We start from the raw sequence: 19,730 nt of genomic DNA on the forward strand, positions 1-19,730 counted from the left end.
AGTTACAACTTTCTGAAAAGGAGTATATTACAATGAATATAATACAAGTTTGCAGTTTCACTAGAACGTGAACAATTTTGTATGTTTTCTTCAAGTCTTTTTCTAGGTTTTCAAAAAACCATAAAGGCACTTCCCCAGAAAACTCTCCCCTTCCCACTATGAATCTGCTTTTGTATACAACAAAAAACTTAATTTCACCTGGAGGGAGAACAATTCACCCCAACATTTCAATTATAAGAAAGAATAAGTTTTAACTGTAGTTGAATTTTGGTAATGATTTTGAATTACCTGATGAAATTCTCACCACCTCTGGGAAAGTATTTGCTGACAGAAAAAAAGAAAAAAGGACTACTGTACACACACACAATTCAAATCTTAACTTGCATTTCAAAATGGTTGGTAAAAGGGGAGACATTTGCACCAACACAGTGCATTAAAACCCCTGCATGCTGGTACAATAATGGTATATATTATGCATTTTCCATTAGGCGAATTACCTTCATACAGATTTTCCCCCAAGACTTGCAATGTTTCATTTGCATATATATATAAAATATACATGTAGTATATGTTATATAGTGCACATATAGTACATAGTTTACATATATAATATCATATATATATTCATAGGCATTTCAGTCTATACCTGAAGTCAATGTCATTGACTGGTTGCAAAATACCCAGTCCTGCACGGGATTGATCTAAAGAAGGACATTGCACGTCATTGTCTGCAAGCTCTATCTCAAGATATGAAAAAATCAAAGCCAGAAACTGTTTAATTTCATGGACAGCAAATAACCTGCCAGGGCATTTTGCTGTGCCTGTCCCAAATGGCATATAGTAATACTTCAGTTTGCGACCACTGTGGTAGAAGTCAGTCTTTTCTTTTCCATTCTCATTCAGAAAGCGATCATACTTGAATGTCTGTAATTAAACCCACAAAAGAGTTAGTTGATATTTGAATACCTTCAAAGAGAGATAATTCCATTCAGACACAAAATGCAGCCTGGGAAAGAAGAGCCTCTAGCAGTAAGCATATTATAGTAGCACCTGGCCCCATGGTGGTGTTTTGGAGAGGGTAGTCCCTGAGAAGTTCTGGTATGTGGGACATGATCCCAGGTTCTTTGCTGGAAACTCTCCTTTTCTTTTATGACTGTCTTAAAGTTATAACCTCCATTCTTGTTCATGCAGCAGAACTGAAAGATTTCTCATTCTGTGCCTCTGGGAAAATCTTACCTTTATCCTTGTCCTCCCTCAGCTCCCCACAATGGTGATGTTTCCTCACCAAGGAAGGCAGTAAGTACAAGGCTATCTGGGGCTGGCAGCACACATTCTGGTTACACTAAAATATGTTTTGCATACAGTGCTTGCACCAATTTTATTCTCTTTCTTGTCCATCATTACATATCCAGGTGTAAGAACAGACTGGAGTTCAACAGCAAACCAGACATGGGGCACCCCTGACAAATGCTCTAGTTAGAGGCATATTAGCTTCTGCTAGAGCTCAGAGCTTATTGCACTTTGATAAATACTTACCAAGGGATCAGCATATATTTCTGGATCAAAATGCAACAGTTGAGGATAAAGAGCTACAATATCATCCCTGCGAATGTTGTAAAAATCATTCTCTAAGTGCAAAGTGAAATCCTCCTTGGCAACTCGGAATGTCATGGAAGCACTCGATAGCCTCATTGCCTCTTTGATGATGCTGTCTGTGGGGAGAAGAAAAGGAATGATTACTGTGGACAAAGTATGTCCCTGGGGGAGGTCCTGCATTTTGAAATATTTCAGAGCCATGATCAAACCCTGCATTTAATAGAAGAAATATTTTAACCATAACTTTCTAAATGCCTAAGAAGGTATCTTTCTCATTTCTTTTTAGCATTATTATTCCTTCTGCAGATAACATCGAGAACTTAGAGTTGATGTAACAGAATACTTGAAAGTGAGACACATTTTTACTTGAGATAAAGAACAAGCCACTCAAAACTGGAAATGTAATGAGAAAAAGAAACAGTGCAGTGATCAGGATTTTCTGAAACTTTAAGAGGTGATGCATGGAAACCAGTGCTCAGAAAAAGTAACTTGTGGGGGGTTTGTTTCTTTTTTAATGTAATAAAAAAATATTATTTTTTTAAAGCAACAGTAGTTAAAAGGCAAAATTTTCAAAACCCTCTGTAACTTGGACACTTCTGAAAAATATGCCTATAATTTGAAATACATTAAGAAGAAATAAAAGTTATTGGAAGATTCTGCTTCACATCGTAAGAACAGGGATATAAAATTTGGCAACACACTTTTATTTGATCTAAAGTCATTATAAACCCCCCATGGTTTTGAATTATCCAGGGGTCTCCAATACTGTATTATGCAGCAGTATAGCAGTATTTAGACATGCCATTAGCAAGAAAAAGTGCTATTCACATGAATTTTGATACTGTCAGTACCACCTGGGATATTGGGAAGACTGATTTTGTTGGCTATTGTTAAAGTACATACAGGGTTTTTTCCTAGTGTTTGCTAGCTAATTCCATGGTAATTCCATAGCAAGCATTTATATGGTAATAAATAGAAGACTCTGAAAATTGTGGTGCCATTTCTGATACTCCTTCATAAAATAATCATACCTAGTACTGGCATATTATCCAGCTGTTTTCGGGTTAAGGAAATGTGTTTGCCATCGAAGCTGATCTCTCCATCACTTTCCAAAACACTTTGCACTTCTTTGGTAGCAGCTCTCATGGCTTCTGGGTTCCTAAGACAAAACCAGCAGAAATATAACATAATTTTACACTTAAGGATGCTTTAAAAAGGGGGTGTTGCCATTAACTTTTTTCATGACTAAACTTTAGTTTGCCAGATGACGAGTACCTTTTAAAATTAAAATATTGCAGCAAAATGCTGCAATTACACTTTTCATGTCTTGGCAAAGGTATGATAGCTTCAAAAAAAGGAAAAGAACCTCAAGTATTTGATTCTGTCTCCAATGATAAGTGGGACAGAACTGATGTGCGCAAAAGGTAATAAACAGTAATGTCACTAAAAAGTAATGCCAAGCATAAGAAATAAAGCAATCAGTTGTAGATTAGGAAATAGTCCCACTGTGGGTAGAAAGTTTAGGAACAGGATAATAGATCAGTTTTATAACATCACTTATCCTGGATGATGTCCAGGACATGATGGCAGTATTCCGTCTAGCTGAAAAGAATTTTCCTAATAAGAAAAGTCCACATAGTATCCTTCATTGTCCAGAGTTTCTTACAGACACAGAATATATGAGCTATGGTGAACTAACAATCCTGATGAATGCACAATAAAACAGGCTTTTAAAAGACTCCAAGGCCAGATAGACTTAAATCCAGTGGATTCTTGGAGTGCAAAATACTAGAGAACCTCAGATATTAGCACTGGCAGGTTGCTACAAGGGTGCAAGCCATTGGCTAAATAATAACATTAGCAATTTAGATACATACTTAAGAGTTAGTTATGCTGAGGTGGATTGTACTGCACAGACTCCCACTACTAAAACGGACGTTAATAGTAGTATCTGAACTGTGCATCCTTTCATGAGTAACAAGCTCAACAAGTCTACACTGCAACATCAATAACATCTATCAATGTAGAAACTATTTTCTACTAAGTATCTGTGAAAACAATAATGAAGCTAAAGCTCATTTTGCCAGCTCTAATGAGGTGGTCTAAAATTGTCCAGTTATACTGTGAGCCTTCCATACAATTAATGTTCTGACTGCAACCAGCACTTTTAATATCATATCGTATAGATTTACTCCAAAGCTTTCTTGGCAAAGTGTAGCATTTCCCTGGAGTGTTTGTTGGTTTTTTTTTAAATATTTCTACAGAAGACTTACTTAAGGAGATAGAACAAACTCCAAAATGTGGCAGGAATGGTGTTCGCTTGAGAGGCCCAGAGCACTGCCACATGGGTCTTCGCTTTTTCCATGTCATTGAAAGTTGACAGAGTGTCATTCAGGAACATGCGGAGGGTGACAAGCTCAGAGAGGTTGTCCCTCTTCAGGAGGTTCTCATGGAGGAGTGCCTCTCCCAGCTTCTCACGTGCGCTATAGGCACTCTTGAAGAGGTGGATAGGCAGCCCCGCCACAAGGGCTGGAAAGATCCTATCAAATTCCTTGAAGTTCTCGAGGGCATTTAGGATATGAGCTCTCTCATTTTCTTGCATTGATGATAGATTTTTGTCATTATTTAAATTAAATTCTTTACCAAAAAGTGTTAAAAAGCCAGACTCGAACATTACCTGGCAACAGAATGCATAAAGTCCTTCTGTCACCCAGGTATTAGACTGAAGTTTAGATGTTCTTGACTGCAGCATTGCGTATTGTAGGTTTTCCATCATCGCTTCAATGAGGGCATCTAAGGCATTACCTTGAAGGGTTCTAATGAAAGTCTGGTGAAAATTTTCTGTGGTGTTTCCTTCTTCTGGGTCAATGCTACCATGCCCAAAAGCCTGTCACAAAAGAAATTGTATACATGATAAATAAGGCCAGTGATAACCTTGATGATAAAGTCTATCAGAAATGAAAGATGACATATTATAGCTTACTAGAGGGAAGCATAATAAGGGCTATTAATACTAGAGCTGATACTTTCTCAGTGAAAGCAGTGAGGTAGGCAAATGAAAACATATTTCAATAGATGCTTACAAATAGATCCCAGTGACATCAACAGGAGCCTTTCTGCTTACTTCAGGAAGAGTTTGACTGAGCTGCTATTGTGTTGCATCATTTTTTAGGGCCTTAGGTCTGACTCTTCCATGGTAGTGAGAACCCCCTGAGGAAAGTATCAGCTTCAGCAAGCTACATTATTGTTTTGAAGATGGTGTTAATTGTATTTCTGCTTTAACCATTTGGGATACTTCATGTCTAAACAATGTCATTCTTGGACAATCTAAATCACTGCATATTTAATTTTCAGAAAGGAAAGGGAAAAAAAGACCCCGATGTTTTAAAACAATAAAAGGGCAGTAATGTGAAAATGATTCTATTTCAAAGGCACAGTTATGCTATCAGGATTGACTGGGTATGTCTGTCCTGCCAACAGATACTTTTGCATTTTAGATATAAAAAACATTTTTAAAGGGGTACCTTTGCAGAAGTAGCAAAATGGAACTTTTTCCAGTCCAAGTGTTTTCCCTGGCGGATCAATGCATGGTATGAAAATGGGTCAGTGAGGAAATGGATGTATTTCCCTGCTACTTGGCAAGTGAAAATGTGGCCATGCTTCTTCTGCTTTTCTCTGAGGAATTCAAGGGGATTGGCACCAAACTGCAAGGCACAGCCCAGGTATGGAAGGAGCCCATTTTCAAGTGGTGGCTCACCTTGTCGCCTACAAAAGACAAACAAAGCTGAATGTAAAAGTATGTATAAGAACTCTTCTCCAGGACTACCAGGTAAGCAAAATACTGAGGTAATTTTTAATGTGAAAAAAAATGCTACACCCACTTTTCCTCAAATAGTATACTGACAAATAATTTTTCTCCCCTTCAAGGACAAGCCTTTTGTTAGGTCTATGGTAGAAGAACTTTATGGGAGAATAACCTTAACAGCCTTTATTATAATAAACATAAAAAACCACAGCTTGAATATGTCATCTTTTTTTTCCCTAGACCAGGAATATATTTTTCACCTGTTTAAATGCAGAATTGTTGCCATTAGCTAACATGCATAGTTATGAAATTGTTCCATAAATGAATAATGCACCCCACTAATATTGTCTCATATATTTTTGGGCAATGGCATTCACAATTCAATATGAATACCAAAAGTAACAGCCTTGTAGTATAGAAAAGTTGTTATTGGCATATCCCATTTGGATCAGATCTTGCTGAAAACAGTGGGAATTTTGCCATGATCTTCAGTAAGCATAACGGTTAGTCCGTCTGGCAAAGTGTCATTAAGTGAAACATATGTTTAAAGTGAAGCATATGCTCCAATGATATAGTTTATAGACTCAGAAAACTACTTTCCTGCATAAGTACACCATAGCTGCTAAAATAACTTTCAGATAATACTTCAGCTTTACCAGTAAATTCCTTATATATGTTATCTGAATTTACTGTTTATTATCGGCATTTAACTATTTTCATCTTTTTTTATTAAACTTTTTAAAGTAAAACAAGAAAATAACTGCTGAAATGTATGAAAAGACAATAGTTAAGCAAATTACTTGCTCCTTATGCAAATGTGCCAACAGGATCAATGCTTTTAAGGGATACATATTCGACATAGTAAGGTACATAAATATTACCTTTATTAAACTGTGTTACCAGGTATGATAGACTGATGATATGAAAATGTTGGTAAGTAGGTATTACACTATAATCAGATATAAGTGGATATTATCTATGATTACAGTGTATGCAGAACTATAGCCCAGTACTTTAGGAAATTGGGACATGCATATTCATATTTTAATTACCTCATTTATGCATAGATTTGTATTTACAGCTATGTCTAGGCATTAACTCACTATTATTAAAAAGACCATACACAAAAGTCCTATTGTAACATAAATCTCCCAGAAGACCAAACAAGTGTACAAAGTATATCTAACAGAAATAAAGGCCAGGTACACTGAGATGCATTTACAAAGAGATTTCTTACCTCCTCCTCCTCCTCCCTAGAAGAAACAAAAACCCACAGCAGAGTATTAGCACTGTTCCCCAGACCCCTGATGCTATGAACATTTCTGGTAATGTCCAAAAACTTCCAAGTGGAAAACTGGTAACTACCAGTATGGCAGGAGTGGTGACTGAGAATGATACAGAAGACAGGCCATGATTTATATACTGTAGGTGCACTGCTGTATCTAATGGCATTCAATCAACCTAGCAAGCTATTGATTAACCATTTCTGGAGAGAGCCTGTTTCATCTCTCTTCTGACATTTTTCTGCAGAGAGCTCCACTGGATTGATGGAGACAGTTGCAGACATGGCCTTGAGCTAATGTCACATATCAGTAGCAGTTCCAAAGTAATCAAACAGCTGTAATAGTTGATAATTTGAAGGTCTGTCAGGTGTGTTTTGATTTGCTCTGCAGATTTACCAATTGCAGTTTATAGTACAAGTTTAGCAATACATGAAATGGTTACTGACAGGTGTCCAGAGGAGTCAGATTGGGCTAAAAGGTTGGGCTCAGGTTGCTCTTCATCTGCCAGCCTGCTCCTCTCATCCCCTCCTTCTCGTGGGCTGACTACCCTGTCTCTGGAATGCCACTGCAAGAGGGAATGGCAGGGGTTCAGCTGTGGGCAAAGAAATGGCTTTGGAGATGGGCAAAATGGACTTTATATAATTCAGTGTGAGAGAGAAGAAAGCAGGACGAGACAATTGTATTTCTTTTATTTTGTTTTGCTTGCTTGGTTTGGTTTTGTTTGTGGGTTTGTTTGTTGGGTTGGTTTTTTTTTTCATCGTCCTTGAGTCACTTTTTATTTTCCCATTAAATCTTTTTCCCTCTCTGTTTCTGACTAGTGAGAGTTCAAACACTGCCTTGCCTTTAGCTCAGGCAGCAGATAGTGATCCCTCATTAGTCATTCAAGGCCTAATATTTTTCCAAGGGGTTTAGTAACTTTTTCAGGCTCACTTTCGTAGGCTTACTTTTGTATCAGTATTTGCTGGTATCCCTATAGATGTGTGATAAAACAGTAAAGACTTGGTCCTGTTTGCCATCCAAATTGAACACTACACTGAAGGCTCCAAGCTGGAAATCTGGCAGATGGGAATATTGTCCTGGCTTCAAACCAATGAAGGCAGAGAGGCACTGGGTAACTCGTTGCACATGCCATTACATTTGATGCAATTTTTAAGTTCCTACACTGAAAAAATAAACTCTTTGTACAGCACTGAGGTTTGCCCTCACTTGATCTGAATGCCAACTCCTTTTGTGTGCCAGCTCAAAATCCATTCTCTCACCCCATTTTCACTTAAGCACAGGTGTTTCTTCTGTTTTCCTAGGAAAACTGTTTTTCATCAGCTGAATTTAGCTTGTTATAACAGAACTGCTTTATAAAAGCAGTTTCCTGCTTATTTCCATTATGGGAAATTTCAGTTCTGGGTGCTGTCTTTGACTACATGCTATCATCTTCTCATCCTAAACAAGTATGTTACTTCTATTACGTTTGTGTCTAATTCTTATTGCATGTGTCTCAGCCTTATGTCCCTTATGTGGCAGTACCCTTGATAAACTACTATTGTCAGCAGAGTTGCTTTTGCATAGTTTAAGGTGCTTCCCAGTTCTAGATCATCTCCCATCCAGTTTCTTAAATAGGCCAATCTACAATCCCAAAGAAAGACAGTACCATAGTGGGCTGCAGCCTGTGGCCTATGTCCTTGTGATAAATGTAAGCAGGGTTGTTGTGTGCCACAGATACTGACACAAATTCAGCAGGTGAAAAGTGTGAATCCCCTTTCATTTATACAAGTGAGCATTAGGCTTTCCTGATTTTTAGCAGCACCAGTAGAGTGCCCTGATGTTCTGGATATGGTATTTCACTGTTCTTCAGTTTCAGACAAAGACATGACATCTGGCTGGATACTGGGTCCCATTTCACACTGCCAAAGCCCAGGTAGTTGCCACCAATCTGTACAGCAGGGCTTGAAAGCACCATGTTCTTGCACTTATTGACACGTATTACATTTTCTGCAGCATGTTATGTGTTGTGTAAGAGGTTGACTCTCTTGCCCCATCCATAAAGGGCAACTCACAAGAGTTACGGATGCAGTCAGAAACAACACAATGACTTGTTTTACCCTGGCTTTGTGAAGCAGAATCCTGGCACAAAAGGTAAGAATAATATTAGTGCAAAGAACTGACATACTTGGGATCAAGACTCACCTCAGGCCAATGACACCAGGAGAAATAAAGAACCACGTATCTTTGAATGTACAAGCCTTTGCCACTGAAGGTTTGAACATGGGTGTTCATCCCGTCAGAACAGTAGAGAAACTCGGCAATGCACTGGACGGTAGTGAGAAAACACAAAACCTTTAAACAACTGTCATTTGACCTTTTGGTTAAGCTCTAGTGCATACTGAACTAGAACTAGTCCAAAAATTGCAACTCCAGAGGATGTGGATGCATACAAGGTAATGTGCTGGTATTTTACCCAGTATGATGTGTTTAGTACCTGCTTCCACTTCAGCCTGGCTGCTCACACCAGCTGCAAGGTCAGCAGAGATACAGCTCTGTTTGTGTCTTCAGGGCCATGACTTGTGTCGAGACTGATGCTTGGTTACATTGCACCACTTTCCCCAAGACATTTTCACCTAGCTATGCCCACTAGCTATGGACAGAGGCTTCCAGGAGCACTCTTATCTGTCACATCTGCTGCAGCCCATGAAGTATGTTTGGTTACGGCCTTCGAGGAGCCAAAACTGCTCCCATAAGGCAAACAGGCCCAGCTCACATCCATGTCATTCCTGAAGCCTAGGAGAAGCCTTCTGGCTTGCTTTGTACAGAAGCAACTCACTAACCATGCAAACCCCAGCTTCCATCTCCTGTGTTGTAGCTATATGGCTTTCTTCAGTTATGACCTGTACATGGTATTTAAACAGACAATAATAGATAGGCCAAGCTGAGGCAAATAGTTTTTTTCCAGTCTTCATAATTTGGGAGCACTGGGGCACAGAAGGGTGTGATGGAGTTAGGAGAGGCTGCTGATTATATTTGACAGTAAATAACAAACTTGCACACAGCTAACTATAAAAAACATTTATTCACTGGAAGTAAATAAGGGGTACACCCTGTAAATAAATTATTGACCCTTTTCTTTTGCATGTGTTGCAAGAACTGTGTTAATATCAATATATTTCATCAACAGACAAAAACCACACAAAAAAACCTCCAGCTTGGCAGTGTGGAGGCAGCCCTTCAGTTAACGGAGCAGGAACAACCTGACGTGCCACAGCCAGGAGGCATAATTCCAGCTATGAATCATATCTGCAGCTATGAAACATGTAAAAGATACCTTGGAAAGGTGGAGCAATACGAAAGTTTAAACAAGAAATTGCACAGCATAGCTGCTTGTAGCTCAGAACCTTTTGCAGCCAGAAAACTGCTAATAAATAACTACATGCCACCACCTACTGGTAAACGTTTTTGAATGGCACTTGCGTGTTTACAGCAGTCATAGAACTGTGCTAGTCAGTGTTTCTGTCTTGTTTCTATAAAAGAGAAATGGTATTTATTTTAGGCGCATATGTATTTTTCTTTGCATCTACATACATGTAAATACATGTAAATAGCTTTTATGAAAGCTCAAATACTCCTAGTTTCTGGGGAAGGGTAACTTAGGTTTGTTCAGGGTGTGGGTGTGGGTGTTTTGAAGGCTGTGGATTGTTTTTTGTGTGCTGGTAAGCTGGGTAAGACTGCTGAGGTTCCTGAGGGCAGAGCTGAAAACCTGACTTTTCTGGGGTCATTGTGAATGTTGCTGTTGATTTCAACTGGATTAGGGTTTTGCTCTTCTCCAGCCATAAGAAACAGCTATTTTTAGGGAGGAATGATGGCTGTCATCACACAGGATCCTGTACTGAGGAGCCAGTCCAGAAACTGAAGGTCCTTGACCAGCATCACTGTTCACTTGAGGCAGCCCCTGTGCATTTAAAAACTGGAAAGCATCAGCGATGCTCCTGGCACAAAGGTGGACACGCTGTCTGCTGTGTCCACCAGCAATACCAGACCTGCCCTCCCACCACGTAGTGTCGTTGCCCAGCCTGCATTCACGATTTCCAGCTGTGCTTTGGCAAAGACCTGCCATCACAGAGAGAGGTTAATGGCACAGAAGCCATTAAGTCCTCATTTGATGAGTCCACATTAGTGACTCATCTTCATTGCATTCCGGTTTTTCTGTGCTTCCCCTTGAGGAAAAATTACAACTAGGAATGGAATTACAGCACCTCTAGATCACTGCCACTTCTGATCCCATCTTATTTTCTCTGTCACTTTAGAACTTTGTTAAAAGAGCATAAACTAGCTGCTGTTATCATGGGATCATGCCAGAAATGTGGTATCTTCCTCAGAAAGACTGTAATCCCAAAATAAAATCTAACAGATCTCTACCTGGATTCACCTTTTCTTTGGTTTTCTTGGGGAACTGGAAAAGGTGGAAGTCTTGTATACCTAAAGAAGAATGGAGTATCTAAAAGGGTATGGGTAAAACAATATTAAAGATGCTGAAGAGAATAATGTCAATCAGTTTAATTATTTAATGATCTACACAATTGATAGTAAATTCATGCTGCTAATGTAAATGTGAAGTAAATACATGCTAATCATTCTACAGCTCTATTTTAGCAACTGTTGTGGTTGTTCAAAGGGCAGATTTTATCTACCTTTTACTCAGTCTTCTGCAAAATTTGTGAGTCATCTCTCTCCGGGAAAATAGTGTGCTCAGACTTCTTTTTTGTTTTAATTATTATTTGCTTTTCAGTAGATTGATTGAATGTAGTATGGTAGAGATACAACTTTTCTGTAATCTGGTATCTTTGTGATATCTTTGATCCTGTCATGTTTTTTATCATGAAGTACTCTGCATATATACAATGACTTGTATCTGCATTAGGATAATCATAGAATCATAGAATAGTTAGGGTTGGAAAGGACCTTAAGATCATCTAGTCCCAACCCCCCTGCCATTGGCAGGGACATCTCACACTAAATCAACATTAGTGGGTTATAATTAGTGGGACAGGTTTGGGAACTGGGTTATTTGCATCCTGTTTCAGGACAATTGCTCCTGAGCATTTAAATAATATGTACAGATGTTTCCTCTAACGACTAAGTTAGTATTTACGTCTATATCTTAGAGTATCCTCTGAATGTGCTCATATATCAAATAATGAACTTTGCTTGGTTACACTGTATCAGTTCATTTTCTCTCTGGGATTTTCTCTGCTCTTTTGCAATGTCACTTCAAAATCTTTCTGTCAAAACCTGGAGCTTACAATGCCACTATATTTTCTTTAAGCATTATAAACTAAATATCATTAGCAACTACCATCCCTTCATTTGCATGAGAGTATTTTAATAATAAGTTGCATTCTGGCACGACAGGTTTCCTTAAAACTGTAGAAAAGAGAACTCTTCGACCTATAGTTGCTAGTAACTACTGAGAATATTAAGGTTTAATTAAGTTACTTTTTTCTAGGTATTGCAGAGAAGAAACTGTAAAGAAAGAGAGCAATTATGAAAGTAGAGACAAAAGAGAACTGAGATGAGAACCCTAGCAAAGAAAAGAAATGGATGCAAAATGAACCATGAGGAGTAATTAACACTCAGTGCAGCAAATGGCATCTTCTTAAAGCTTTTCGTTGTTTTTTTTTTTTTAACTCTAGAGTTGAATCATACGATTTGATAACAAAACAGCATCTTCTGTATTATCCCATTACACCTCAAAACACTGAACTGGGAGAAATAAAGGTTAGATGTGATTACAGAAATTATGCAGCTCACTACTACCAAATAATTGTTTGGAGAAAGGTGGTCAGGTAACGAGCCAGTAGCAGATTACTACAGTGTAACTGCCTGGATGAAAATGACAAGCTATTCTGGCCCGCCCCAGTAGATGGAGCAGGGAGTGTAACGGCACTTTCTGCCCCTCTTTGCTTTCCTTTGCTTTCCTTACGCTGCCTCTTTTTATTTCTTTAATTTATTTTACTTAAAAAAAAAAAAAATAGAAGTGCACCATCTTGTTTCCCACATACCACTGTAGGTTACTAGTTGCTCTTTTGCACCTTGTTGCATGCATTCATCTGCCTGAGTTAGCCTTCCATTAAGCGTACTTCTTAATTCACGTGTCCTACTTCATCATACTCACAACTCACTTTACATCCCCATTTAGAAGCCACAGAGACTGAGATGTTGGAAGGTCTCTATACTTCCAAGCTTATGTCAGCAGTAGCAAGTGGTGTAAGACAACCAGAGTGGATCTGTAGAGTGAAATGGTGCCGAAGATCTGATGTCCCCTCTATCCATATTTTGGAGGTTTATTCCTTCTCTTCACACTAGCTCCCTGGTGCAATGGACTGAATAGCCACCAGCAGAACAGACTAGATGTCCTCCTGTATTGCAAAGGTTTACATTCATCTAAAATTAAAAAATGCACTTTGTAAAGTCCAAGCCTGCCTCACCAAATGCAAACCAAAGCATTGAAAGAGGGGACATCTGAAAGGTTTGCTTTGCACTCCTGATCCAAACTAAAATGCTAAAATATGTATGCCCAAGTTTATTTCTACAAGCATATGTAAGACCGTTCCCCTTTTTACTTACATCTCCAAGTAAGATAGTATTGAGTGACATCTAAACCTCACAATTGTCAGGGAGAATAGAAAAGCTGATCAAAGCAAGTCAAAACAAAGGCTCCAAGGTGGCAAAGAGGCTTAACCACCAACAAGCAAGTACCAAATCCTTTCACAGATACTTTGGCTCTTGGTTTAGCAGGCACTTTAAATGGAGACCAAAGGACAGGAAGAGAGAAAGGTTGTTTTGCTGTTCTTCACTCCAAGGCAGCCATCTAGATGAAATCAATCTGGTTTTATCTTTAACAGACTGGAAAATAACTGAAAGGCTTTGGCAACATAATAGCAGAAGACAGAGGTTGGCAGGCCAGTTTGTAAAGGAAATATTAATATTAAAAATAACCACTGACACCAGTACTTATTGAGTGAGAAGGGCGGCATCTTCAGAACTCTGTTGTTTACAGCTATTTCCATCTTCTCTGTGCGGGTGCTGGTATTCCTCTGATCCTACAGCTTGGGTTTTTTGACCTCTAGTCAACAGTGGGGATGCTTCCTTCAGGCTATGGCCACTGCAGATCTAAAGGGGAGACAGAGGCCAACAAGGAATCAGTAGCTGGAAACCATCAGCAAGTTCCCCCGGATGGTGATTTCAGTGGCTATTATGGCCACTTTGGGACTGAAGAAGTCTCCAGAAGTGGGGAAATTGAGGAGTGGGATTGACAATGCCAGCTAGAAAATATCTGCAGCCTGGAAACACTGAGGGCTGCCTGGTGGGCAGAGAGATGTTACATCACAGTTTTCCTTAGGGAATTTCCCTCTTGTTTCATGATCCTCTATCACTTTTCCCTTTGATCTATCTATGAATAGAGGGATCGTTCTCTGAGCACATCCTTGGTGGATCACTCCTAGCCTGTTGCCTAGGTATTGGAAATTTTGCCTGGAACAGCTATACATAAATGTGTCGTTTAATGTAGATCAAAGCTTCACTGGACTGTGCAAAATGTGAAGAGCTGGATGAAGCATGGGGCACACAGCTATGCAACTGATACACATTTTATTCTTCCAAAGGAAAACAATGTGTCCTTCTACTGCTAGAATAACTGGAATGCTGTATTTTCCCCAGGACTATGTGCTACTTTTTACATTACACCATTTATTGGAGGATACGAGTGAAGAATTGAAGAGTGAGCTCCTCTCTACGTTGCAGCAGAAATCTGCCACTTATAGCAGACAACCACATCCAATCCAAAGTCATATCCTTTTCTGTGATATATTGCTCTTCATGATCATCTTTCTATACCACCAAAGCTTTTTTCCTTTTCTTTTTTTTTTTTTTTCTTTTTTTTTTTTTTTTTTTTTTTGGCTAAAGGGAACTATGCAGTGAACAATGTCCTCACTGTGCAGAAGGAAGCAAAAATAAGGCCTGGTATTGTAATAGACATGGGAGTATGAAAGCAACTTCAAAGTGCTGCTCAACTGTCCAGATTAGATTAAAAAATGATGAATATAGGACTACATAAACAAGCTGCCCAAAGCACAGCCCACTAGCTTGGCATGTGAATTGGCCTTCTGGCTTGGGGAAATGGAATTGCGACTGAATGCAGATGGCTAACCCAAAAAACTGTGTTAACTCTTAACAAGTAATTCCGATTTGCCAGTACCAGAATTGCTGTAATATTGCATTTTACATATTTCTTTCTATATGCTTTTATATTATTTTTAACTTAAACAGGAAAAGACAAGAGATTTACCTAATATGGCTTTATTTTTCAGATGAAAAGACTTAAACCACAAGCAGAAAGACAAAAATGAATAAAGAAATGCACAAAAAGAACATGGCAACATAGGAAGAAAAGCCTGATGAATAAGGGAAGACAGGTAGGTGTTGCAGAGAACAGGAGCTGACGAAGATAAACGAAAGCAAGGTAAAAGACAGAAGCAGTGAAATAGCTGGAAAGTTTAAAAAGGGTAACAAATTACTGCTTTTCTTAACAAACTGACAAACATCAGTGTTCCAGTAGCCATATGGCTCCAGATTGATCTAATAAGTTAAACAGGTTTGGTGTGGTCAGAAATGTAGTGGCAGCCTTCCAAAAACCACTCCTGAGCTACAAAAAGCATTTGACTTGCTGAGTCAGTGTGGAGACAGCTCTCCAGAAGAGTGAGGGCACTCTGCCAACACCAACACATGCCTTTGGAGAAGCCACCTTTTGATAGCTCACGGCAATGCAAACTCCCACAACAGTCTCCTCGAGAATTTTTGGGCTGGTCCAAAGACTTCCAGTGGTGACAGATGTAAAAGGGAAATTCTAATTATAACTGCAGTGGTAATTTGTGACAAAGGAATGATACGGCATGGAGACTCAATTGCAAGAAGAGGTTAAACAGGCTAGAAGCAGAAAAGCCAGAGACAGAACAGACTACTTGCAAGGGGAGTGATGTTTCCCTCAGTGATAAGAAACAGCCTCAGCATTGTCTTGTAGCCACACTGGATTGGGAGCACTCAGGGATTCAAGCTCACGAGTCACCTTTGGGCAGCAGAGCTGGGCTGTGGGATGGACCCTTGGCCAGGCTGAGGTGCTCCATGCCACCACTCTTGGGATTGGTGCTGGTGCAATTGTAAATAAGGAACCTGCTTGAGACACATCTTTGCAAATTCCATGTACAACTGCATACTGCAGTAAGATTCTACCCAATGCATTGTTCATTAATTTTTTTCTTTTTTATTTAAGCTCCACATGTGTATGGTACCATAAAAATTCTCCAGCAGATGCACTGCTATCTGCCCCAGCTCTCTTCTCTTCTGACAGAGGTTACCTCCCTGGCAACCAGAGCAGCGTGAAAGAAGTGCCCACCTCCATCCCACCACCTCAGCCCCGAGGCCAGTGTCTACTCAAGTTTACCCTCAGTGGCATTTTAAGACCAAGTGCCAGGCTCCACTGAGGCATCAGAGCTCATGTATCCTCATGTTCCTTACCTTGTGCTTGGCACAAACACTTGTGCTTGCAAAGTGTTTGCAAAGTGTGGAGGAGAGGTGGCTAGTGTGTCCTTCCCAGGCCTACCAGCAGCCACCATGTTTGCTTGAGTGATCTCAATGGAGCTTCTTGGGCAGTGATATTCAAGCCCACCTAAATTCCTCCTGCATTTTCACATTCAGCTGACTCCAGTGTATGACTGTGACTCAGTTAAAGCAGAACACAGAAATATGCTCAGACAGGCTATTTTATTTATGCATTTTGAGGGCAGAGGGACCTGTTTTCTAGCCTGGCTTCATGCTTCATCTGCACCATAGAATGTCACCTAAATCAGACACCATAACCTTGGCTTGAACCAGACCATATGTAACATGAATGAATAAAATGTTGATTTAAAGACAATGGGAGAAAGGAAAAAAACATTGAATCCCTGGGGAAGCAGTTAAACAAAAAAAAAAAATACTGTTATTGTGAAATACAGGCCTCATTTCTACTATGCCTACCTAGGCTTTACCACATAAAAACAAAGAATACAGATTTTAAAATACAGAAACATGTATGTCAAAGATAGAAAAAAAGGCTGTTTGGCTATTTAAGTCCTTTCCAGTGAAGTCCCAGTTGTGGATTAGGCACAGGAAGAGCACAGTCATCCCTCCCACCTGCCTGCTCAAATCCACCCCTTTGTTGGCTCTCTTTCCTGCCTCCTCTCTCCTAGGACTCACCCAGGGTTGCGCATGAAGGAGCCTGTTGTCTGCAGGACCTCTGCTTCATCTGCTCTAATGGTTGGAAGGTATCTAATGAATGAGGAGAGAGGAACATCTTTGTGCTCATGCCCTGAATGGGAAGGCTGCAAAGCAGATACTGTTCCCACCTCCGCTGCAGAGTTCTCCTGCAGTGACAAACAAGTTCTCTTGCCAGGCTCTCCACAAGTGGTCTCTGTGTTTTCCTCATTTTCCAGTTGCCCCACAGAGGCCCTAGAGTCTAATTTGCAGAAGAAGTGTTGGGCACATGCAACCATAAGTGAAATCAGAAAGGTGATGATTTACCAAAAAAATCTGTTTTCTCACAAACATGAGACACAATTTTGTAGAACTGAGAGCTCAGAATAATGTATTATGAGCATATTCAACTTCAGTGCCTGAATTCCCTGTCTGTATCCTGGGAATCATGATAGAAAAATGAGTGATTGTTTGCACAGCACTCAGCCACTAGAGTGTTACTTAGAAAAGGTGGTGACAACATCAGTATTTCCATCTTTAGAGCAGAGTTTGAATACCAGACAGGAAATCAGGCATGAAACTGCCAACTGAACAGTGGAAAATTACACACTCACTGACCACCATCTACCCTGTGGGCTGAGGAGGGGGCAATGAAAGTAATATGTTATATTGACCTTAAAAGACAGGGTCAAACCTATATGAACAGGAAGTTGGAAACAAAGTGACCCAGGCAATTTTAATTCCAGCAGTTTTTCGTGTTAAGTGCCCTATTGGGGCAAAGCTCCTGTACTGTAATTGATTCTGTGTGATGGAGGTTTATGCTGAAATTCTTGTTTCTATAGGCAAACTCAAAAAATTCTTATTTGGGAAGCCCATAGGTTTAGTGACACAGTTCAATGCAATGCAGCAGTAACTGAAGTTGGTTTGGGGCGGGTTTGTTCTAGCAATGCAAACAGTAGGTCTACATCAGGACACTCCTTGTACCTGGGTTAGAGCAGGACCTGTTAACTCCCTCATAACTATGCCAGGTGCAGAACTGCTTTAATACAAATATTCCATTTCCAGTACTGACAGGGTGCTATCTTGCACAGTTTGTACATGTTTTGAGTGACCATTGATAATGTCTTATTTTTGAAGGGGTGGAGAGCTTCCTAACAAACAAAAGCATAACTTGTTTCCAGCTTCAAAGGAGAAATGTGCATTTTTGGGTAACAAGCATGTATTATTTTATGATGATTTTTGCAACAGCTGAGACTGATACCTATCAGTAGGTAGTTTCTATTATTGTTTGAAAGTTGGCGCAAGACTAGTAAAAAACCCACAAACAGTATATTGACAATGGAAAAATACCACACTATCGCCCATGGGTGTTCTAATTTCAACATCAAAATCTGGTAATTTCGCCATTCGTTCCACTTCTTAAACAATACATAATCTTTCTGCAAATACCTCAGAAACTAATCAAGAGCCACTTGTTCAGACAATTCACCTCTGACTCCTTGGAGATCCCCATTATTGGTGGAGTTCTTAGAAAGATACAGCTTGGCCCTCCCAATGTCCCTTCAAACTCTGAGGCTCAGAAGTATCTCCTTTGACCCTGGGTCCTCAGTTCACATCACAGAGTGATTGAGGCATGTGCCACCCCCTTCCAAGCTTCAGTTTCCTTGATTCTCTAGGGTGGGTACAGGTCTTCACTGCACTGACCTCACTGCAGGATGAAGTTACTGAGCACACAAAGTTTCAAACCTTTGCCCCCACTTATGTCAAAATCAGTGTTGGCCATGCAGAAAATTTAGCACTTCAAATGCAGTAACCACCTGTCATTATTAAACCAGAGCTAGATTCCCTCCCTCCCTCCTCACCCAGAAGGCACCTAATACAGGATTTCTTCGAACCCATACCCTCAGCCCAAAATTGCCCGTCATATATATTTAATGATCTGTAATTGCATGACTCAGTAGCCGATGGTTCAGGTGCTGGTGTGCAGGAAGGTGTCAGGCTTAGCTGATGGTTGGATATAGAAACAGGAGCCATCTGAGCAGCTAGATAGAGGCTGTTCTTTTGGTATTCAGCACTGCTGTTGGCTGCTACCCCAATCCTCTGCACCCCTGTCGTGGTCACTAAAGATGCTGGGAACTGGAGAAGATCAAGAGGTAAGGTCTGGAAAATATAAATTCGAACAAAATCTCTGTTTAGCTTGACCAAGATTATGACTGTGCAAGCAGCTCAAATGGTGAAACAGCTTCTTAGCAGCAGTAGGAAGGGAATTACCCTTCCCACTCTCCTGCGTCTCCCTTCTTTCCCCTGTTTCAGCCACATCCTCCCTTCCCTTGCTCTGGGTGGTGCTGGTGCTTGCAAGATCCTTTTATTGCTGGTTTGGTTCTCTAACCCAGCAGACAAACATGGGGTTTTTTTGTGGATTTGATTTCTGCTGGAGCAGTGAGTTAAGCTGTGCCACATAAGAGCCTGGCAACTGCTGAGACTGGCTGAGGACAGGAGAAAGAGACTAGACGTGGGAGCAGACCTCTAGCCTGTGTTTATCAGTGCTGGCAAACTGATAAAAGTCCTCCACAGAATACTGGTTTCTTAGCTGAAGAGATGCTTCAGGGTGCTCAACACATTTAATTACCTATATTATGGACAAGCTTCAGGGTGCTCAACACATTTAATTACCTATATTATGGACTAGATTTGATAACAGTCAAAGAAGCAAGCAAAGAATCCTAGTGAAGAAGGATTTTAAAGATTGAAAATTGAAGCTAGAGAACTTC

General features: G+C 40.0%; 1 protein-coding gene across 1 annotated transcript; it reads right to left on the reverse strand.

Annotated features, from left to right (window-relative positions):
* Positions 1-624: 624 nt before the first annotated feature.
* On the reverse strand, positions 625-6,721 carry CYP7A1 (cytochrome P450 family 7 subfamily A member 1; the record flags this gene model as incomplete). Its single annotated transcript, XM_080611465.1, has 6 exons — positions 625-924; positions 1,537-1,712; positions 2,628-2,755; positions 3,870-4,483; positions 5,121-5,361; positions 6,639-6,721. The coding sequence occupies 6 exons, from the start codon at positions 6,719-6,721 to the stop codon at positions 625-627; spliced, it is 1,542 nt and encodes a 513-aa protein (XP_080467591.1).
* Positions 6,722-19,730: the final 13,009 nt, after the last annotated feature.

This window comes from Psittacula echo, assembly GCF_963264785.1.
Source record: "Psittacula echo genome assembly, chromosome: 2".
NCBI classification, from domain to species: Eukaryota; Metazoa; Chordata; class Aves; order Psittaciformes; family Psittacidae; genus Psittacula; species Psittacula echo.